This window comes from Cucurbita pepo, chromosome 3 (assembly GCF_057944985.1).
Source record: "Cucurbita pepo subsp. pepo isolate OVF chromosome 3, ASM5794498v1, whole genome shotgun sequence".
Classification (NCBI taxonomy): domain Eukaryota; kingdom Viridiplantae; phylum Streptophyta; class Magnoliopsida; order Cucurbitales; family Cucurbitaceae; genus Cucurbita; species Cucurbita pepo.
Genome location: NC_141800.1, coordinates 14,658,993 through 14,682,803, shown reverse-complemented (window position 1 = coordinate 14,682,803; position 23,811 = coordinate 14,658,993). Strand labels below are relative to the sequence as shown.

Genomic DNA, 23,811 nt, shown 5'->3' with positions numbered 1-23,811 from the left:
GTAGAATTATATGTAATGATCAATAAATTCAGTTTAATTGGAAAAATTGAATATGAATGACTCCCTATTAACTCGGTTTCTGGGCCATAATCATTCTATAGGAGAGATGGCCGAGTCTACTAGTTGTGGTAGTATTCCATTTTTCTCTGCCTGTTGAAATTTTATAAGTATTTTTTAAACACGGTACTAACTCTAAATTTATTTTTATTTTTTTATTAATTTAGTCAAACATAATATACATATATATACATACATATACATACATATATACATATATACATATACACATATACATACATATATACATATACATCTATATATACATACACATACATATATACATACATATACATATACATACATATACATATACATCTATATATATACATATACATATACATATATAGACATCTATATATATGCATACATATACATATACATCTATATATATATATACAATATACATATATATATATATATTACCCACCAAACTCTTTTCTCTCTCTTGTGCAACAATTTCATCATCACCACAAGGTTCCAAAGATAGAGAGAGAGAGAGAGAGAGAGAGAGAGAGAGAATAATGAAAAGCAAGAATTTAGATGAGTAATTATCCAATACTCCAATCTCATGGAATGCACTTTGATTTTCATATCTCAATCTCTTCCTCTTTTTCTCTTCTTCCATGGCCTCTCCACCTAATTTCTTCTTCACTCCATGCCTCCCTCTATTCCACCGGATATGACAATGGTCGCTGCCCTAAACCACCTCTCCAAACACCCTCCTTGCGGCGGCCCAGGCGGCGGCGACCACCTCATGAATGGTGGCCCTCCAATTTCTGATCAATATTCTTCCTCTTCTTGCATACGATCTAATCCTCCCATGGCGGATGATGATGAGTCCTCACCTAATTCTCTTCATCATCAATCCCCTTCCAATACTGATCATGATGCTTGGCTTCAATTAACCATTGGCCGTGTCGGCGTCGTCGGTGGAGACCAATATGTGATACCTCGAACCACCTCCCCTTTGGTCGAGCTAGATCTATTACCCGGTGGCCATCACCCTCGAGATATTCCAACCGATCCTACGTGGGTTTCGGATATCTCGAGCCTTGAGGCTGTAATTACATCCAAAACCGAGACGGAGACGGAGACGGAGACAGGAATAGGGATGCCTATGCCTTTGTGTTCTTCTTTCAATTTGACTGATATCAACGTGGCTCAAACATACCCGTCGACATCGACCATGTTATCTTCTTCTTCTTTTCACTCGAGCATACCATCTATCAGGGTCGACACCACGGCGGCCGGGACAAGCTCCGATATCAGAATCATAAACCCTCCCCGGCGACCCGGTTCGGGTATTTGGTTTACATTAAAGGCCTTGGAAAATCAGTAAGATTTCTCCTCCTTTTTGTTCTAATTACATATCATAATCAAATAATTCTCTAAACCTTAAAATTTTTGGGTTTGTTAATGCAGAAGAAAGCAACCATTTTTGCCTCAGATATCAAAAAGCTATTTAAGAATCAAGTGAGTTCCTTTCTCTCTCAAATTAACACAAAAATTCTTAATTTTTTTTGGATCAAAATCCATTTTTTATGGTTTTTTTTTTTAATTTTTTTTCAAAAATCAATAGGGACGAAAAGATCAAAGTTCGTTTGATTATGAAGTATTTGGTTAATAAGCTGAATCTCGATAGCGAATCCGAGGTATTTATTCAATTACCGTTCTAAGTATTAGGAATCACCGATCTCCACAATGGTACGATATTGTCCACTTTGAGCATAAGCTCTCGTGACTTTACTCTGGGCTTACCCGAAAAGTCTCGTACCAATGGAGATGTATTATTTTGTTTTAATTCATATTTGCATTTAAAGATATAATTTGGATATAAGATTTGGTGTTACTGACCTGATGGAAACATTAAAACTAAATTAGGGTTTTCTAGCTGCTTAATTAATTAACACTAATCCATATTAAAAAAAATTGGATAAATAACAAATAAAATAATTAGTTAAAAAAAAAAAAAGAAATTAAGGATACCATATATGAATAAAGAAAACAACCCACCAACTTTATTTCATTAAAAACCTTAAATATAATTAATGAATATTAATCAAATAATTAGACAAAAATTGCATTTCTATTAATTATTAACATTTCTTTTTTGTTTCTTTTAATGTTTATTGTTTTTTAAGGTTTCCTCTCCTTTTTTTAGCATTTCAATGTTTTAAATGTTTTAGAAAATGAAAATTAATAATAAATAAATATTTCTCTTTAAAATAAAAATGAAAACTTTGTATAATTTAATAGACTATGATTGCTAACATATATATATATATATATATATATAAAACTATGATTGCTTGTATTATAAAAAGTGGTGGTTAACATGGATGAATTAATAAGCAAAATTATTCATAATAACAATAATAATAATAATAATAATAACAATAATAAATATGGAATAAAAGAATTTATAATGCTTAGAATTATGCTTTTCAAGCTCATACTTTATTATTTATTTTCAATAGTTTTTCATTAATAATTAGAAAATATTTAGTGAAGGTATTTATAATTTTTTTAATAAATAAAGTAGAAAATAAAGAAAAAAATATTTAAATTATTTTGGGATTGACAAAATATGAATTTATTATTATTATTATTTGTTTTTTAGTATGTTTTTAATGTTTGAATATTGACTTGGATATTTTATATGGTATTGGCTTAGCATGCACTCTTTTGGAGATCCACTAACATAAAAAGTGAAAAAGAATTAATTATATATTTTCTATATAACAAAAATGATGTGTAAAATCGAGAAAGCGACACGTGGACCCTAGAATTATAATTCTTTTGGCATTAAAAAAACATATGGAGCTTTATGTTCGTCATGCTTTCGTGTGATTTAAGTCAGCCATGGAATTTTTTAGGGTTTTTTATTTTTTATTTTTTTTAATTTTAATTTCTCTAAGTAATATTTATTTATTTATTTTATTTTTCCAAACATGATCACATTATGTTGGGAGTAGGGCCATATTGATTGCATTTTTATTTTCCTTTGACTTTATTAAATTTATTATTATTATTATTATTATTATTATTATTATTATAGTCTTAGAAGTTTAGGCTTTTAATTTTTATTTCACATTTTTTTTAGTCCTATGAAGCATCATTAATTATTTATATCTCTAAGTATGGATCATTATCTTTATGATATAGGGTTAAAATATTGTGATTTTGGAAGGTTCTTTTTAGTTTACACGTTTAGAACGACTTTTGAAAAGAAAAAAAATTAAGAATGAATCGCTACCTTAGGACCGTTATAGTTACGGCCGCCGTTCACTGGGGCTTCGGTCGCCGGTTCCTCTGTGATGCTCGAGTAAGGAAGAGGTACATGAATGAATTTAGACCTCACTGAATGAGAGTGACCCAATGGATATGAAATAATCGTTTAGATGAGCTTAAAAGAATAGATATTTACTACCTATATCAATGAAGTATACCTTCCTTTCCCGTGACCTAATTATAGGCTTGTTTGGATACTAAAAAGTTCCGTTGGTTTGTGGGGACGACTTACTTGTAACAGTTCAAGTCTACCACTAGTAGATATTGTTTTTTTTTTTTAGTTTTCCCTCTTTAAAACGCGTTTGTTAGGAGAGGTTTTCACACCCTTATAAAGAATGATTCGTTCCACTCTCAAACTGATGTGTGATCTCATAGTAATCATGTCGTAATGCTCGGTTCACAAAAATTTTAAATTTAGATTTTTTTCGAGATGGGTTTTTATAAATTTATTTATTTCAAAACCCCACTTTTTTCTTTTTTTTTTTGGGGCAAAATTTGACGTAGAAAAAGGAAAATTAGAGGTGACATTGTGCATGAAGATGAGGGGGGGATAGTGTTCTAGAGGAGAATCATTCCAAGTAGTTGAAAAGGGACAAAAATTTAAGCATGAAAGGACATATAAGAGCCTTTGACAATGATTGGAGAGAGAGAGAGAGAGACAAACATGTTTTTTTTTTTTTAATAAAAATATTATGAAAGTAAGAACATAGGGCGGCTAAGCTAATGAAAACTATATAATAAAAATAAATAATGTATGTTGACCTTAATAAATTAGGACTTCCTATAGTAACATGGGGGAGCAGTGCATGAGAAATGTATATATTTTTAGTTATATAATAAGGTTTTATTTTGGTTCATACATTATGGGTTTGATTAATGTTTGGTTTAGCTTAATTTAATTGGAATTTTTGTCTAAGGGGCAAAGTCTTGTTTGGGTCCCAAAATGATTCTTTTTTCGTTCTTCTTTTGCCCTCCCTATCCTTTCCATCTATTATACCTTTCCCACTACTTAGAAATTAGGGTTTCTTTTTTCGAGTTTTTTTTTTTATTCTACCCTAATCTCGGGGTTGGAAAATTACTCGAGGTTGGTACTGTAACAACCAGAGGTCACCACTAGCAGATATTGTCTGTTTTGACCTGTTACGTATCATTGTCAGCCTCACGATTTTAAAACGCGTTTATTAGAGAGAGATTTCTACGTCATTATAAGGAATGTTTCGTTCGCATCTCTAATTAGAGAAAATTACGGTTCTCTCCCCCACCGTGTATGTGGGGAGAGATTATGGACCCTATTATGTTTTTGATAGTCTCTTTCACACTATTTTTATAGAGAGAGATAATGGACTTTTGTGTGTTTCTTCACTTGCCTTTTCTTTTTGCTTTTTAGGGTTCTTTCATTAGAGAGATGTTTAGAATGGAAAAACATGTAAGCAAATGACAAAGCATGACTTCATTATTTGGAACATATAATTTCTAGAACAATAGAGTATGGATTTTAGAATAGGTATTGAATATAGATATTACAACATATGATTGCTAGAATCGATATCAAATATTATGTAAAGATATTGAATATGAATATTACAACATATGATTGGTAGAATAGATATCAAATGTTATGTAAAGATATTGAATGTGAATATTAGAACATAGGATTGTTAGAACATATATTAAATGTTATGAACAGATATTGCATATGGACATTAGAACACATGATTGTTAGAACAAATAACGAATGTTATGAGCCGATATTGCATATGGATATTAGAACATACTATTGTTAGAACAGATATCGAATGTTATGAACAGATATTGCATATGGATATTAGAACATACGATTGTTAGAACATATATCGAATGTTATGAACATATATTGTATATGGATATTAGAACAGATATCAAATGTTATGAACAAATATTGAACATGGATACTAGAATATATGATTATTAGAACATATATCGAATGTCGTAACCAATTGAATTATATTTGGTGACGTGTTGCAGGTAGAGATAAGATGTAGAGGGCAAGAAGTGCTTCCATTTTGGACATTGGCGGACGTGAGAGATAGGATTTGGTGTAGTTCTTCATCAGACCCACCCATCACTTGCTCTCCTCACTCCTCAACCTTAAATCACTTGATGCTCCTTCACTATGGAAGGAAGGATTAATTAATGGCTCCTAATTATTTTTTGTATTTGATTACTTTTAGATATTGTTTTCTTCTTAAATACACCAGTTGAAATTGTTATGAAATTTTGCCGTGATTTAGGAGTTATTTCGAGATAGGGAACTATGTATTCAATTGACTTAAAATCATTGTAAGAAAATAAGTATGATTATATATTTTGAGGTAAAACAGAGGTCATTAACCGTTCTAACAGTTTAGCAACAATTTATGAACTCCTGGTTTGCGATACTCCATGTCGAATATTCATACAAGAATTTGAAATTCAGATTCGACACATGATGACTCAAAACGAAGAAGACTGACTCACTCCATGAACGTCTGTCTCTAGTCTCTAGTGGTTTCTTGCCATTCACAATGATCACAAAGAAGCTGAAATGAGCAGTATATGAGCCAAGTGAAAAGCAATTACACAGCTACTTCAGAAGTTGGTTGATCTTTACAATATACAAGAGGAGAGAGAAGTAATTCTACAGATGAACTGCTGTTAGTTATTTTATAAGCAATCAGAGGTACCTACCGAGGCACAGTTGAAAGCTATGAATCTATGTCATTAAACAATGCCTTGGAAACCGAACGACATAAACGATTTCCATTGTTAACAGCTTCTTCATTGTCATCTCGGTTCGCACTCTGAACCGAGTGTCTTTTTTCTGGGGTCTCACACACCATGTCATTGCTTTCCCTATTTGGGTGCTTCCTTTTCGACTCCTTTTTAAGATGATTCGTCTTAGGTTTCCTCGTCTTCGTTTGCTTCGGTGCCCAAACTCGGTGCAAATCTGGTACCCAACTCGTGAAAGAGGAAAATCTTCTGGCCCTTTCTCTCATTTCTTGAGCTTTGATCAGTTTGCTAGTGTAGCCATTGTTGATCCCTGGAGGTTTTTCATTGTCATTTCCACGCATTTTGTTTTCTCTGTTTTCTCCTGAAACTGGATCATTGGAGCTATAGTTGTCACCGACTTCATCGCTAACTAAGTTATCTCTCCAAGAATTATTGCTATCCTCACTGTGGAGAGAGTGATTGGTGGATTTGTTCTCATCAACAAACAACAACAAATCCATTTTTTCATAGATCTTATTCACTACATCTCCTAGACTTTGGCAATACCTGAAATTTTAAGCAAAAGAGATAAAGTGAGTCCTTCTCAATGAAAACCTCCATCCATCAAAAATCAAAATTGAATCCGAAACAAATTGTTTTATCTGACCCGAAGCGTCCGGGAACTCATCCTGATGCAGGTACATATAAATGGTGCAATGAGAGAAATAACAAGCCTGAACTTTATAAGGTACCTAACATAAGAAACAATCTAACGAAGTCATGCTCCAATCCTCCACAATTGGGAAGCCTTGATGCTTTAGTTCTTTTGTGGGAGGGGCTCCTTGCCTCTCTTCCCCTAGGCTGTTCTTTTTTGTGATTAATACATAGTCCTGTTCGTGAGGAGTTGAGGGATTTAGAACCCAATTTATGAACAAGTGAGAGGTACCAAACTTTGCTGCTATAGTTTATCCATAAAGCAGTTTTTTCAGCATACAACCTTTTTTTTGGATGTACGTGAGTGTCCGGATTAGGTTGTGTGCACCTCAACTATTTTCATGGGACAACCACCTCATTCGATTGTCAAGGACATGATGTTAAATCAAGATAGGTGATCATCATGACTTGAACTCATTCTCTTTTAAGTCACTATTTACATGTTCCTCATTCACCACTGGGCGAGTTAATAGTAGTTGTTTCAACCTAAAACCTTCAGATTCACTGTTTCAACAGACTTTTGCAATTGATATCAATGATTCCAAAACCTCCCTCTTCTATGGGAAGAGGAAATTTTTGCACACTTAAAGAAGGTGGATATCCATTATCCTTGCAGTCATGCCGCAGGAAGTTTCTAAAACTTCTCTCCACAAATTTGTGATCTTAGACGGAAAATGGAAAAGAGATAAGTCCTAGCCTTATTACTTAATATCTAAAGATCTAATTAGATTTATTTTTTGCATTTTTTTTTTGCATTGTTTCCTAATATCTAGATTGTTATATTGTTACATAGTTCTGTATTTAGTTAAGCACATGTACCTTTCTCAATCTAAAAATTAAGAAGAAATATGAGTAAAATAATCTACAGTTCTAACATGATATCAGAGTCATTCTAATCCTGGGAAGTGTGATTAAATGGTGTATCCTTTATAGCCATCGATCTTCCACCTCGACCAAGTTTAGTTAGAGCCTTCATAGCTACCATTTTTTTTTCTTATATATATAACCAAGCTTTTCATGAGAAAAATGATAGTCACAAAAAAGCTCACAACTACCTACAAGAACAAGCTCCAACCCTGACACTAACCTGATAATTACAAAAAGTCTGACAAACGAAGATCCTACTCCTGCTATCTAGAAATAACACACCACTCCAGACACAAAACCAAGGTGGTGTGCCGTTGAATACGATCCTAGGCGTCCACTCTTTCAAGTAGAACTTTTCAAGCAAAAAAAAAAAAAAAAAAAAAAAATCCCATTTTTTAGGAACTTCTAACCTTCCAAGATATTGTCCTGTCATCAAACCATTTTTGCATTTTAGTCTGTTGGAATGCTTTCAAGATATGACACCAATCGTCCTGAAAGTTTCTCCTATGTATAAATAGTGGACGATAAGTCAACGGAAGCAAGCTTGTACAGTGTCAAAGGTGGTTAAGGGGAACTAAGGGGGCTGCCTGTGGTTAGGGGTAGGTGGGTTTGTGGCTAGTTCCATTAATTTTTTTCTGAAGAATGTTTCTGTGAGAGGTCTCATTAATGGAAGGGATGAGGCGGGTCGGTAGTTGGTGGGAAGCGATTTTATCATTTTATGATTCACCACAATTGGAAAGCCTTTATCAACTAGTCTCTTCAAGAAGGGATCTCCAAAACCCCTGCTTAGGGGTCTTTTTTGACTTAATGTATATATATATACTTCCAGGTTTCTTATAAATAAATAAATAAATATACTTTTGTACAGAAGCAAGTACCTGCTCTTTATGATTTTTCCAACATAATGTTTTATGCTCCACTCTCCAAAAAATCCTCCCTCCAAATGGCATTGAATTGATTCTAAATGCAAGCAAATATCTTTGACAAACTTTTGCTTCATAGATTCACTAATGTTGAATATAATCAGCGATCGTAAAATCTCCATTCGAAAAAAGATCTGCAATTCATGTCTAGTGCTTGTTAAGAAAAGTGCATGAAGGAATTGGATTCAGATCATTCAAGTATCAATGTCAAAAGAAATATAAGAAAACAATAAGTAAGAAAAAACAAATAATTTGATCCAAGGATACTCTCTGACTATGCTGTCTGAGGTCTGTCCAGTGGATCTTGGACTACACTCCTCAAAAGGGAGACCATCGATCTTGGGCTTGGTAGCCAAGTCTTCGGGCTCTCTCAGCAAGAGTTTATTTAGTTTTGTAGCAACTGCACAACTGATACTAGAATCAAACTTTCTGGCATTTGGTTGATCATCGGAAGTGCCCTGCACTTCATACTTTTGACTTAACCAGTAAATAGCTGAACTCACAAGTCGCTCTGCCAACGCACCCAAGTCAACAACTTCGGATTCAAGTCCTTGCTGGATCTTACTGGACAGATTATTGAAAAAGTCTTCGGAAGTCTCCAAATGATGGTCAATGGTTGCTTCAGCCAATGTTTTAGAGGCCTCAGCCAAGGAATTTTCTTGACCAGATGAAGTCATTGGTTCTTTAGTTTCTTGGTGCAATTGATTTGATATATCATCCTTTTTATCGAGAATGTCCCGCTTTAATTGCAACTTCTCAGGTAACAATAGCTCACATAAAGTGGATTTCTTAATCTGTTTTACCCAGCTTCTGAAAAATTTCATTTTCTTTGAGCTATTACAATATCTGTCGAAGTATGCATTTTCAAGTTCAATCTTCACGTGTTCGAATGCTGCCTTGTAAAAATCTGCCCAAGTGAAGTTTTGGATTGAATGTCTAGTCTTCTTCTCTGCTTTCATTTTACTATTTCCATCTTGAGAACACTTAACAGAAGGAGAAGCCTCAGAATCAACTACATTACATGATTTGTTCAAATCACCACCACGTTTGTAAGTATTGTTACCTTTTTCAGTCCCCACTTCTTCCAAACGCTTATCCTCATTAGTAGGCTCCAACACAAGAGGGTAGAATTCTTTGTCAATGACAAAGAGAAGAGCTGAAGAAACCATGAAAGGCTTTAAGATTCCCAACTGTGAATCACCATTGGCATTTGAAATAGACACCAATGCCCAATAACCTTCCCCATAAAGAAAACTCATAAGAAGCTGAAAAAAAGGAATAGGTTTCGACATTCTACAATCACCCAGTTCAAGTGCCATCATTTCCAAAACCTCATCAGCAAAAAATTTTCCATTATTTCCCTGGATGCTCTTTACCGGCACTTCTGAAAATTCAAGCACAAGAAATGGATAAGATAGATGACCCATGTATCTCACTAATTCGGTACACTTCTGCACAGCCTTAACATGTAGCTTTACAGCACCATAACCAAACAAAGATACTTTCCTTTGCTCATAGCCATCTGATCTTATTTTCAATCCTCCTGGTACGAGAAAAGGATCATCAGATCTATTTTCAAGCAAAGTCTTCCAATCAATCAATTCAAGATTACAAAACTTGCATTCTAGTGGCTTCTCGCTTCTATCCAAAATCTCAAGGCACAATCGAGCTTTAATATTCTTCCTAAACTTATGAATGTCAAGATTTCTCAACGGCATTCCTAGCTTAGGGTAAATCAGCCCAAACGGGAGAAGAGCAGATCCTAAAACAATGGAGTTCGACGAGCAAAATCCCCAGCCTAAATTCCTAATCCCACTCTTTAAAAACCCAAATTTCACATTCAGCTCATCATTATTTATCGTATTCTCAGTAGACTCATGGTTAACATTAATCCAACTAAATTGAATATCCTTCTGTGAAAATGCAGCATTCACACTTTCAAACAACCCACAGAATCTTCCACTAAACAAATCCAGATTTCTAACACACTCATCATCCATAGCCACTCCCAGAAATCTGGACAAACATCCAACCAATTCAGAAAATGGTGAAAACAAAACAACCAAATTTTTTTTAACACCAATGCAATCAAAACATTCAGAGGGTGTACTATGTTCCAAATCTTCCATCACAGAGTCCCAAGCATAATCGTGCAAAAGCTGACGCATCGACGCTGCAAGGCACGAAGCCTGTGAGTGCATCGGTTCAGAAGCATCAAACAATGGAAATTGATGAAGTTTCAACAATGAATCAATGGCATTGGAGAGAGAGTTGAAAGTTGCAGTTGGGTGGTCGAAGGAGAGGGAAAGAGAGCAACTGGGAATCAAACTGAGTCTGGAGGAGGAAAGGAGAGGAGAGAGAGAGGAGAAGAAGAATCTGAAGGAGAAGAGAGTTGAGGATGAAAAAGGTGGAAAAGAGAGGAGAATTTTAGCAGTGGAAGTTATAGAAGTGAGATATGGAGATGGGTTTTGGAGATGGTGGAGTGGGTTGAGATCTACAAGGAGGACTATTCGGTGGGTTTTGGAGTAATCTAAAACTGGACCAAACGCCATTGCTGCTTCAATCTGAAAGAACTCAAGACCAAGAAAACTTGGATTTTAATGAACTCGGGAAATGAAAACAAGATATTTGATAGTCACAATCGTACCTAAACAGGATTCCTTAAACAAGCCACTTGAAGTTTCCAAACCTGTAGTATTATCTCAACTTGGTCAGCAATTTTCATTATCGCAAAAGTAAAACTACCACGAGGCTACATGTTAACATTTAGATATGACGCCTATGCATCCAAATAAGAACAATTTAATACTAATAATTGATATTTGTAAAGGAACTGAAGCGCTTGTTTTTTTTTTTTTTCTTTGTGAAGCACAAAAGAACAATAAAAATAAAATTGAATACATACAACCAAATATATATAGCATTATGATAATGAGATATTGACAAACTAAAGAATTGAGGAAGCTTATGAGTTGTAAACATATAGACTTTTATGTTACTTATTTCTTATAATTTGATAAAGAAAACCCCAAGGCACAGAACCACACATGTGAGATCTCACATCGGTTGAGAAAGAGAACGAAACACTCTTTATAAGGGTGTGGAAGCCTCTCCCTAGTAGACGCGTTTTAAAAACCTTGAGGGAAAGCTTGAAAGGGAAAGCCCAAAGAGGACAATATCTGCTGGCAGTGGGTCTGAGCCGTTACAACACGACTCAATACGGAAAAATGTCAAAGGCCAAAGACTTTAGACTGATTAGTTTGGTCACCTCCTTGTAAACAAATCATATCCAAAGCCATGGCTGAGAGACTAAAAACATGCTTCCTCACGTCATTGATGACTCGCAAGCTACCTTTGACGAAGGGAGACAAATCCTTAACAACATATTGGTGGCATCTAAAACCATAGGAGACTCAAAAGCGAAGAGGGAAGGTTTTCTGTTGAAACTTGATTTCAAGGAGGCCTACGATAGGGTTGATTGGTCATATTTAGATGCGATCCTTGAGCTAAAAGGCTTCGAACCAAGGTGGAGAAGGTGAATTTTGGGTTGTTTATCGTCTACAGATTACTCCATTTTCATTAATGGGCATGCGTTTCAGTCGATAAACAACCATCCAACATTCACTCTTCTAGCATAACAGCATGGTATTTTACAATTCATACATAATCAAGATTTGTAGAAAAGAAACATAATCAAACAATACATACAAGCAAACAAGTAATCAGTCTCTAAACATATGCAGCACCATAACACATGCCAACACACGTATTTCAGCAATCAACCGCCATAATCATGTTATTCAACAATCTCCTGCATAAACACACATCCCTCCACAAATGACAAGCCACTACGAACATCTTAAAGCGCTCCTAAACTATTCGAAAGGAAGTTAGAACATGTTCCATCATACTTAGTCCAAACCGATGGAGGGTTCAAGAGGGGTTACCAATGGGTTACTTACCCATAGTTGACCTTAATGCTAATTCGATTTATCCGAAACTAACCCATGTTAGGAATCAAGAATCTCTACAATGGTATGATATTGTCCACTTTGAGCATAAGCTCTAATGGCTTTGCTTTGGGCTTCCCCAAAAGGCTTCACACCAATGGAGATGTATTCCTTGCTTATAAACCCATGATCATTCCCTAAATTAGCCAATGTGAGACTCTCTCTCAACAATCCTCAACAATCCTCCCCTCGAACAAAGTACCACATAGAGCCTCCCCTTAATCGAGGCTCGACTCCTTCTTTGGAGCCCTCGAACAAAGTAAACCCTTTGTTCAACACTTTAGCCACTTTTTGACTACACCTTCGAAACTCACAATTCTTTGTTCGACAATTGAGGATTCCATTGACATGACTAAGTTTAGTGCATGGCTTTGATACCATGTTAGGAATCATGAATCTCCCCAATGGTATGATATTGTCCACTTTGAGCATAAGCTCTCATGGCTTTGCTTTTGGTTTTTCCAAAAGGGCTCTTACCCATGAAGATAGTATTCCTTGCTTATAAACCCATGATCATTCCCTACTATGATCATTCCCTAAATTAGCCAACGTGAGACTCCCTCCCATTAATCCTGAACAACCCAACCGTAAATACAGAAGAGTTCCAAGGTTAGAAGGTACTTTAAACCACTTCAATTGAGTTCGAAAGAGTAAACCAAGCTTTGCCAACTACGTCTTACCGCAAAGGGCTTCGGTGCTTGATGGATTCTGTTCGAACAAGCTCAAGCTCACAATGCTGAACACTCTATGGGAATCAGATCTGAAGTCGTCGAAGTTGGTCACAGCCAAAGGTCGTTAATCAGCCAAGAAACGCGTCGCTGCTGCCTAGGGGAGTTACCGCTGCCGCGATTCTGGGTGCTGCCGTCGAAACACTAGAAACACATCGCTCGTGGTGGAGCAGGTCGCCGCTGTTTATGGGCGTTCCGCGTCGCCACTGAGGAGCGAGCGCCGTTCTTACGTCGGAGAAGAAGATCACTCGAGGGTGCACGTTGCGGTGTGGAGGTTAGTGCGTCGCTGCCGTTCGAAAACTTCAATTCCCTTGATCGAGGAAGAAGAAGACCACCGTCGCGTGGGTTCGTCGCCGGAGTTGAAGAAGATGGGGTACTGCGCGGCTGATTGAGGGACGATGCATCCACTGGAGACTGAAGCTACAAAGACGGAGGGTGGGCCACGCTTCCTTTTCTTTTGCCATTCTTCTTTTTCCTTTTTTTTCTTCCTTTCAATTTTATTTCCAAAAAAAGAATTTAAAAAAAAAAAAAGTTAAACAATAATAACAAATAATATAAAATTTCAACAAATACTCCTCTATTGGCACGACTAAGTTTAGGGCATGATTCTGATACATGTTAGACGAACACAACTCTCTACCCTTATATGATATTATCCCCTTTGAGTATAAGTTCTCATGGCTTTGTTTTTGGCTTCCCCGCGAGGTGTCAGACTAATGAGGAGAGTGTTCTTTGATTATAAACTCATGATCATTCCATAAATTAGCGGAGGTGGACTCTCATCGTCCAACTGAAATAAAAATATTCTTATAATTAAATTAATATTCTTAATTTTTTTAAAAAAAATTAAAATATATCCATTTAATTATAAGAATATTTTTAAGTAGAGGATTGTTATTGAAATTTGATCGTAATACCAAACTTTAAAAATATGCCTTAATTTTTATAAAAAATATTACTAGCAAATTCGTTTATATATTAGTTATTTTTTTTTTAAATGGTATAAATAAAACTTTTAAAAGTTTAAAAATATTTTGTAGTGGGTTTAAAAATTTTATGATATTATTTAAACATTTTTTAAAAAGAATGTAATAACAATTTCTATCAAATTTAACCGAATTTATTTTATTTTTTATTTTAAGAGGTTCATAATTATTGTTTGATTCCCAAATTTTAAAATTGAACTATTTTTCTTAATATTTTGACACTCTTTAAAGTGAAACTAATTAATAGAAATTAGAAAATTCAACAAATAAATATATATTTGAATAATAAATAATAAATAAATAAATAAATATCTTTGCTTTGTGCTTGAGCTAAAATCGAGCCCTGTTTCTATCCTCTCCCGTTAAAACCTCTCAACTCTCCCCGCCAGAGCTTTCTTCTTGCCGTTCGAGGCGTCTCAAATGACTTAGCCGGGCTTTGCTTGTTCATCCATGGCTATGGCATTTCCTGCCCCAGGGCTTGCTTGGAGGATTCACTACACTCGCTCTCCGCTTCTCTTTTGCATTCGCAAGGTCTCTTTGGTTCTTATCCCCTTTTTTTACGAATGATTATTCGCTTATATGTTAGCTATGGTAGATTCTTTCATATATGTGAGCCTGCAATTTTGTGTCGTGTACGTGAGAGAGAACAAAAACTGATATCTATAGTTAGGAGAGGTCATTCATGGAGATTAGAGTGAGGGTTTTCTTCTTTGTATTGGCTGAATTACCATGGAAGTTGAACTCCTTAGTTGAACCACTCAACCTGTGTCCTCAGTTCTCTGTTCTTTTCTTTGTCTACATTTTGATTGCTGCTGGTGTGTTCAGTTCTTGCGTCTTTCTTGGGTATCTTAGATCAGATTTTTTTTAATAAACTACTGAATCCACACTCTGTAGGCGCGAATTCAAAGCTCTGTAGTCATTGGGTCTACTACTGAATCAGCTATTCTCTGCAAGGAGGAAGATAAAGATTGTATTTCATTTGCTTTGCGTAGAAAAGGTAAACAGAATAATTCCATTTCTTATCCATGTGTGTTTTTGAATTTCCAATTCATCTGGTAATTGAATACATTAGCTCGGAGTCTTGAAGCTTTACAATGTACACTAACCTGATGTATTTGATTCTGACTGGAGAAGAAATAGAGCGGGCTGATAGCTCAATACCTCAATGGAAGACATTGAGTTCTAAGGATCTTGGGATTGATACATCAATGATTTCAAAGCCCACGCGAGTGGTTTTAAATGGACTGAGGAAACAAGGTACTCTTTATTTTTATGGAACGATGTTTGGCGTTTGTGATGCATTAATTTGGTGGCTAACGTTTGAACACTAGAATGAATAATCTAAAGTGCTGCCACCTTGCATTCAACCTCCTTATTCCATAATCTGAGTTTGTGAAATATTTACTGTTGTCCAACCCTTCACAAGACCGGTTCTTCCATGTTTAAAAATAAAAAATATTACATGTCAGGTTAATAGTAGTATAGCCTTGAGAATTTTATTTCAGAATTTTGAAACTTTATCAAAAGTTTTAGTGATAGGAAGACTTTTCAGCTTGATTTTCAGCATTGAGTACCTGGATGCTCTTGATGTTCAGCTAGTGACTGATGTAAACACATGTAAATGAGTTCTAACATTTTTCTTTTATTACCTAATCTTTGTCGGTTTATTTTATGTTACTTCTGATGTGTAGGGTATGAGGTCTATCTTGTTGGTGGGTGTGTTCGGGATCTTATCCTAAGGAGAATTCCTAAAGACTTTGATATCATAACTTCAGCTGAACTAAAAGAGGTTCTATCAATATTTTTTTGGTTGTTTTTACTTGGAATTTTGTTATATTTGGCATGATCATATAGGAATTTTTGTATGCAGACAGATTCTTGCAGAACTTAGTTTCCTTTGAAAAAGTACTTCTCATAATGAATTTGTGAGGCTTAGTGAAGATATATATAACTTGATCTCTTCGAAGTTGTTTTCAAAAAATATTTCCTACATTTTAGAACAAAAAATCAGTGAAAAAACAAACAAACAAAGAATAAGCGGTTTCTGGAAGTTATTTTCTCATATTTTCTCTTAGTTTGTTCTCATGAATAAAGTAACTAATGTTGTCCTTCCTTTGAAAATTAGGGGTGTGTAAATAGTTTCTGTACTATGACCTTCATAGTGCAAGTCACCGTAGTTCTCTCATTAGTCTTTAAAATTATTATTCTTCCTTTCTGGTTATCTTTTACATCATTTTTCTATTGTGCTAAACTTTTATTTGGCTAAAGTTCATTAACTTATGTAGGTACGGAAAATTTTTACTCGATGCCTAGTTGTTGGAAAACGGTTTCCAATTTGCCATGTATATGTGCATGACACTCTTATAGAGGTTGGTTGATTAATTATTTCTATCCGTTGCTCTAAAAAGGCTATATTTTGTAGTTCTTTGCTAATGGTTAGCTTCAATACAATTAATGGCATATTCATTTTTCATTTTTGGTGCATTATGGAAAGGTTTCGAGCTTTAGCACCTCTGGAAGAAGGAATGGTTTTAATCATTACATTAACAAACCTTCCAACTTAAAGGAGCCCGATTATATTCGCTGGAAGAATTGCTCTCAGCGGGACTTTACCATTAACAGGTTACGCGACAAGATTCCTTATCTCTTTTTGTTGTCTTCATTTTCTTTTATACATAAGAAAATAGAACTCTGATATTGATATAATACTTTTTAGCTATTTAAATTTTTCTTGACTTCCTTGTACCAATGGTTCTCAGGTGTAAATGTAGGCTGTAACGATTTAGTGTATATGTCTTCTTAATCCTTGCAGTTTGATGTATGATCCATACAAAAAGGTTGTATATGATTATTTGGGGGCAATGGAGGATATAAGAAAATCCAAGGTGTGCGTTTATTGAACCAGATTCAGTTCTAGAGTTCTTCCAATGAGTTGTTGAGCATGTGTAATTTTTGTTTCCTCTTGCTTCTGGATGAAGGTGCGAACTATAAAACCCGCAAATCTTTCTTTCACTGAGGACTGTGGTGAGCAAATGTTTGATACAGTAATGTTTAGATTTTGGTACTTTTAAGTATCAAGAAATAGTATGGGAAACATTCTTTTTTTTCTTATTTACCCGTAGGTGGCATGCAATCTTAATGTATTGAAATCTAATTCCACAGCTCGAATTTTACGTGCGGTGAGAATTGCAGCTCGATTAGGGTTTCGTTTTACCAGAGATATAGCACTTTCCATAAAAGAGTTATCTTGCTCCGTGTTAAAACTTGACAAGGTATCTTACATTCCAAATACTGGATTTATGGTTTGTTATCTCCTTAGGCCACTTTTCAATTTATTTTTTTTAATGTTACAGGGGAGAATACTTATGGAAATGAATTATATGCTAGCATTTGGGTCTGCAGAGGCTTCTTTGAGATTATTGTGGAGATTTGGACTTCTCGAGATACTTCTTCCCATCCAAGTATATAATTCTTGTTCTACAATTTCTTTTTGATGTTAAACGCAAATTTAGTGCTGCAATTTTTTCTTTTCTTTTCTTTTTCCCCCTTAACCTAATTAGTTATTGTATCTTGTAGGCATCATATTTTGTTTCCCAAGGATTCAGGAGGCGTGATGCAAGCTCAAATATGCTTCTGGTTAGGGCTGCCATATTGTTCGTTATTACAATTTATTATGCCATGTTCTATCTATGAGAATAACCCAATCTTTTCCTTCTAGAAAAAAAAAAAAAAAATGTTGAACAGAATGAATCTGGTATAAACCCTCCAAGGGAAATGTCGATTAACTGATAAAAGAGAGAAAACAGCCAAGCTCTACGGACTTTCACGAGGTCTGGGAGTCTCCTTTTCCTACCACAAATCTTGCCTATCTTCCTACTCTATAGAAGGAAAAACTAAAATTCATTTCTGTAACTTTCTAACAGACTATTGACCAAGTAGAATCTTACAATAGATCACATCCTCTCCCCGCACAAAATTTCCGACTTACTTTGTATATTTCCTTATTCCTTATAGAACGTGTGAAGAGCGCTGGCTGTTTATCTGGGTTTCTTCTTCCTATCAGAATCCTTAGATTTAAGTACATTTTTCTTGCTCTTGTTTCCCTTGTACCTGCAATTATTGTTGTTGGATGATGGAAGTCCCACATCGGCTAATTGATCATGGGTTTATAAGTGAGGAATACTAACTCCATTGGTATGAGGCCTTTTGGGGAAGCCCAAAGCAAAGCCATGAGAGCTTATGCTCAAAGGGAAAATATCATACCATTGTGGAGAGTCGTGTTCGTTTAACAATTGTAAGCCATCTAGGTGGACTCCTCGTCATATTTGGGGCTTTCTAGTGCATAACCCTAGGTGTGGATTTTTGGAACCCTGTCTTCAAGAAGATTCGAAAATGGTTTTCCTCTTGAAAATGTCTTTTTCTCTAAAGGAGGAAGGATGGTCCTTATTCAGTTAGTCTTAAGTGGGATTCTGACTTGTTTCCTATTTTTGTATACCTCGGTATCAGTTAATAAGAAGTTGGAGAGGTTGATGAGAGACTATCTTTTCTAAGGGGTTGACAAGGCGAAAAGTCTAACCTTGTGAGTTGGGATTGTGGTTTCTAGACCATTGAATTTCAAGGGACTAGGAGTGGGTAACTTAGGCGTCAGAACGAAGCCCTTTTGTCTAAGTTGGTGTGGCTCTTCTTCTTAAAGTCCAATTGGGTTCTCTAAAAATTGCATCCATTATTCATCTTGTAACGACCCAATTTTCAGTATCTCGAATCATAGGTCGCCACATACACTCGAGGGTAAAAAGGGTAGTAAAATTTTCTTTTATAAAACAAGATACCCAAGGAATTTAAAATTTAAATATGCATTCAAAATCGACATAGAAGTAGTTTAAAGGTAATATCCGCGGAGCCAAGTCAAAACGGTTTAAAAAATACACAAGTTTCGAGAAGTAGCATTTAAAATAATAATAAAATTACAAGAAGAAAAACAACTCGATCTAAAGGGCACCCCCTGCAGCTGCACGACTCCACACGCTCCCACCATCAATAGTGGTCTACACTCCATTTGAAAAAAAATAGAATAACATGGGACCAGTATAAAATATTTAGTAAGCAACCTACTTGTAGACTCTTGTTGGACTTAATTCTATACACGGAAACTTAAGCTATGTGCTCATAACTGTCCCTAGTGATAGCCAAACTGTGACTTAACGTCTTCACTGTGTAGGTCGAGAAACTTACCGTTGACAGTATGGTAAAAAGCAATGAATCTTGTGAAGCTTCTTTCTTTGCTTGATGGGTTTGTGTTTTTCTTTAGAGGAAAGGATTGTCGTTTTGGACTCTTGATTTGTTTTGGGGGGTCTCCTGTAGCTCTTTTCTCCTATTCTGAGGAATCCCTCTTCCTCAGCTTAGCCCTCTTTCTCCTCGTTGTGGAAGTTACAATTCTAAAGAAGGTTCTTTAGTTGGCTAGTCTTGCTTGGTAGGTGAACACTATAGATTGGATTTTGAGGCATTCTTCCTTTCCTAGGGGAGTGATGCATTCCTTGCTAGAGTGTGTCTGAAGACCTGAATTATTTTCTTTGGGATTGTTGGTTCATTAGGATATCTATCTTCAAGTGTTTAGTGTTATCCTTGTGAGTACCAGGGAGTGTAGATCTATGATGGTGGAGATACTCTTGCATTCACCCTTTCATGACGAGGGTTGAATTTTGTGGTAGGCTGGCTTCTCTCTTGTCCTTAAGGATGTGGAGGGGCCATGGGAAAAGGTTTCGTCTCTTGCAAGGTTTAACGCCTCTATTTGGGCATTTGTTTTCCAGCATTATCGGCTAGGTTTTATTACTAGGGATGTTTTTGTCAGTTTCTCTACCCTATCAGAATCCTTAAATTTAATTACATTTTTCTTGCTTTCGTTTCCCTACTAGCCAAGATTGGCTGACATGCTTAGCGACTGACCTGGTTGTCAAAGATACTGCTTTATCGGCAATGAGTATAAACACAGTAATTTTTATTTTCTGGCAAAAAAAAAAAAAAAAAAAAAAAAAAAAAAAAACATATATACATGAAACCAATTCCCTTTCTTTGCAATCATGCAGGTTTTACTTTCCAACCTTGATAAATTTGTGGCACCCAATCAACCATGCCATAGCAGCTTATGGTACAATCAATCTTTTGAATGCTGTCATTACTTTTAGATTATTGGAAATTTATTTAATGTGTTATCAATGTAATGTTAAGTCATTGAAATATAGAGTTGTTTTTATTATTCTATAAATTTCGCTAACAAGTTAGTTTGGCATTTTAATACTTGGTAGAATCTATAGTTGAATTACGCAATAAATGGGTTTGCTGGAGAAACCAAAATAGCTAGCTCATGCTTGAAATTTTGGCTAACGGGTAACTGCCCCTCTTTGAACCCAATGATAATGTCGAAAAAATGGAAATCAAGTTCTAAATCACTGTTTAATGGTAATGAAGTTTTCAATTTTAAATTTTTTCGTAGGTGATATGAGCTAGATGTGATTTGATGCATAAAAAAAATCCTTCAAAATCTATTGCGTTATGAGCCAAGATTAGTTTACTCAACAATACAAAATGGAAGCTCTTATGTTCGATTATTATTTGCCTGTACTTGTCAAATGAGGTTTTCTGGATCATCTCCAAGATTTTGTGCTTTATTTCAGGATTGCTCTCTTAGCATTTCACAAAGCTCTGGTTGACCAGCCTCAAGATCCATTGGTTGTTGCTGCGTTTAGCCTTGCTGTCCATAGTGATGGATCCTTGTATGAAGCAATTGAAATAGCCCAAAGTATCTCGCAGCCACACGCATCATTCCCTGAAATAATAGAAAGTAACCATAAAGAATCAAATTATGCACTGATGGACCAGGTCGTTGATCTTGCTGTTTCAGTGAATGCCGTGTTGTGGAAGATGACCGATCACCAGTATGTTTCGCAAGCCATGATCAACTATCCTCAAGCTCCTTGGTCAGATCTGGTGAGGGTCAAAATATTTTATCCATATTTTGATTCCGGTTTTTGGTGATCTCAAGTTAGAAATGTTATATTTTCAAGGCTATGCTTGCGGTGCTTTTATGTTTGGGAGTAACATAGAAAACACTTTTAAAGAGTCTAAAACAAAACATCAAAGTAATCTAATATTAGGCCGTTTATACCAAGGTCCTATGATTAAATTTAAATTACTTTGCGAAAAGCAATTATTTTTGGAGTATTCTTATGAGATCCCACATCGGTTGGGGAGGAGAATGGAACATTCTTTATAAGAGTGTAAAAACCTCTCCTTAGCATATGCGTTTTAAAACTTTGAGAGGAAGCCCGAAAGGAAAAACCCAAAGAGGACAATATCTGCTAGCGGCGGGCTTGGACTGTTACAAGTGGTATCAAAGCCAGACACCGAGCGATGTGCCAGTGAGGAGGCTGAGTCCCGAAGAGGGGTGGACACGTGTTTTAAAACCTTGAGGGGAAGCCTGGAAGGAAAAGACCAAAGAGGACAATATCTGGTAGCGGTGGGCTTAGGCTGTTACAAATGGTATTAGAGCCAGACATAGAGTGATGTGCCAGTGAGGAAACTGAGCCCGAAGGGGGTGGACACGAGGTGGTGTGTCGAGAAGGACGCTAGGCCCCGAAGGGCGTGGATTGGGGGGTTCCCACATCAATTGGAGAAGGGAACAAGTGCCAGCGAGGACGCTGGGCCCCAAATGGGGGTTGGATTGTGAGATCTCACATCGGTTGCGGAGGAGAACGAAGCATTCCTCGTAAGGATGTGGAAATCTCTCCCTAGCAGACGCATTTTAAAACCTTAAGGGAAGCCCAGAAGGAAAAGCTCAAATAGGACAATATCTGGTAGCGGAGGTTGTCTGTTATAATTCTCCAACGCACCTTAATTGAAGTTTCTGCTTTTGTTAATGCATCAGTGAAACTCCATAGTCCATGCTTCTGGTTAGTAATTAGAAGTTAGTAATTAGAAGATTGAAAATTTATGGGTTTCTGGATATCGAGCTAGAAATGCGGATTCTGTCAACTGATATCAGTTTCGTCGTATCTTCTGATAAGCTTCTGCGTTCGAAATCCTTAAAGATATTGATCTTTAATTGATACATGCGCAGCCATTTTATTCTATTGGCACAGAATTTATGACACCATTTCTGTTTATATTACTATTTGTTGAGTATGGTCCTGAATCGAGGGAATGTGTAATGTAGGAGATAAGCTTATCTTCCTCAATGCCTTCCATTATTGCTAACATCTTTAATGTTCTAATACTCTTGTTGTTTGCAGGTTTTTATTCCACAAGCTTTGTCAATGAGGGTATGTAAAATTTTTGAATGTGTTAGAAGGGGCAAGGAAAGGCGACCGATTCCAAAAAGAAGTAGAACAATTAACCACGATTCCTTGGCTTTGGGCAACTTATCGGAGGTTCGACATGTTTTTGCTAGGATTGTTTTCGAGACGGTTTACCCTCGAAACCAAAATAGACAGATTAATAATGTCGAATCAACCGAGAGGTGAACAGGTTACGCTCATATCTGAATCTTTGTTTGTGCAATATGGCAACACGAAGAGATGACCGATATTAAGTTTATCGGTAATCACATAACTTGTCGATACGGATGACCGATTTCGATCTTCTAGGCATAAAAATACTGCAGCAGATGCAAAGGCCGTTGAAGTTTGGGAATGTGCACGGAGGGGAAGTGGATTGAATTGGGAGTTTATTTGATCTGAATCATCTCCCACTTTAGTTTCTGTAAATTCATTACAATAATACATTGCAGAAACTCAGTAGCAAAAAATTTGAGTTTTATTTCAGTAATTTTAATGCTTCTAATTTAGTTCAAATACTTTTATATAAATATTTCTATTTTTATTTTTTATAAAAAGTTTAAAATGAGAAAATAATTGCAAAAGTCCATGGTTTGAGCGACGTGTACTTGTCGATTGATTGACTAGTTAATTTTTCTATGCAAACATATATCAGTATATCGGTCGGTTTGAGCGACCTTTGGACTTATTGAATGACCTATTGGTCAAATGTACCAAACTTTTGTAAACATATATTAGTGTATTGGTCGGTTTGAGTAACTTTGGACTTGTCAACCGACTAACTAATCAATTTTTCTATGCACGAAACAAACTTCATATCACCAAACCAATCGACCGAGTTGGTTCATTCGACTCAATTTTTGTTCGGTTGACTCGACTTTTCGATTTTCTTTTGACGCGTGGCGGTTGGTTGATATATGTTTGTCCTTAGTACAATTGGAATTTAGGTGGGTGGCGTTTTTTAAGCCATCAATATTGTAAGCCATAGTCTTAGGTTAGTTGTTTTCTCAGCTTTTTAGCCTAAACCAAATATATAAAAAATAAAATAAAATAAACTAAATAAATAAAATCGAGTTTGGTAGTAATGGGTTTGATTTGCGCAGTTAATGGCGCACAGCACGCGCCATGGCAGGTTGGTTCCAAATTTCAATTAAATTAATTAATTAATTAATTAA

The 23,811-nt window shown here is 35.8% G+C and overlaps 3 protein-coding genes across 6 annotated transcripts; 2 read left to right on the top strand and 1 right to left on the bottom strand.

Annotated features, from left to right (window-relative positions):
* Window positions 1-520: 520 nt before the first annotated feature.
* LOC111790726 (uncharacterized) lies at window positions 521-5,829 on the top strand. Its single transcript, XM_023671752.2, has 4 exons — window positions 521-1,395; window positions 1,483-1,533; window positions 1,640-1,712; window positions 5,356-5,829. Exons 1-4 carry the CDS (start codon window positions 716-718, stop codon window positions 5,518-5,520), a joined length of 969 nt encoding a protein of 322 aa, XP_023527520.2. The 5' UTR covers window positions 521-715; the 3' UTR covers window positions 5,521-5,829.
* Window positions 5,830-5,957: 128 nt separating this feature from the next.
* Window positions 5,958-13,796, bottom strand: LOC111790725 (LIM domain protein). 2 transcript variants are annotated; one of them, XM_023671751.2, is made up of 5 exons: window positions 13,273-13,793; window positions 11,230-11,271; window positions 8,850-11,146; window positions 8,538-8,729; window positions 5,958-6,645 (listed from the first exon to the last, which is right to left on the bottom strand). In XM_023671751.2, the coding sequence occupies exons 3-5, from the start codon at window positions 11,132-11,134 to the stop codon at window positions 6,075-6,077; spliced, it is 3,048 nt and encodes a 1,015-aa protein (XP_023527519.2). In that variant the 5' UTR covers window positions 11,135-11,146; window positions 11,230-11,271; window positions 13,273-13,793; the 3' UTR covers window positions 5,958-6,074. The 2 variants fall into 2 exon arrangements, with proteins under 2 accessions (XP_023527519.2, XP_086978637.1); XM_087122511.1 differs by lacking the exon at window positions 5,958-6,645 and adding an exon at window positions 6,673-6,968 and having other exon boundaries at window positions 13,273-13,796.
* An 839-nt stretch (window positions 13,797-14,635) lies between these two features.
* Window positions 14,636-23,126, top strand: LOC111790975 (Polynucleotide adenylyltransferase family protein). 3 transcript variants are annotated; one of them, XM_023672124.2, is made up of 14 exons: window positions 14,636-14,837; window positions 15,201-15,303; window positions 15,441-15,563; window positions 15,998-16,095; window positions 16,592-16,675; window positions 16,801-16,928; window positions 17,119-17,191; window positions 17,285-17,330; window positions 17,469-17,578; window positions 17,660-17,767; window positions 17,883-17,942; window positions 20,390-20,451; window positions 20,978-21,290; window positions 22,592-23,126. In XM_023672124.2, exons 1-14 carry the CDS (start codon window positions 14,757-14,759, stop codon window positions 22,820-22,822), a joined length of 1,620 nt encoding a protein of 539 aa, XP_023527892.1. In that variant the 5' UTR covers window positions 14,636-14,756; the 3' UTR covers window positions 22,823-23,126. The 3 variants fall into 3 exon arrangements, with proteins under 3 accessions (XP_023527892.1, XP_086978714.1, XP_086978713.1); XM_087122588.1 differs by having other exon boundaries at window positions 20,978-21,344; window positions 22,592-22,738; XM_087122587.1 differs by having other exon boundaries at window positions 17,469-17,767.
* The last annotated feature ends 685 nt before the right edge of the window (window positions 23,127-23,811 follow it).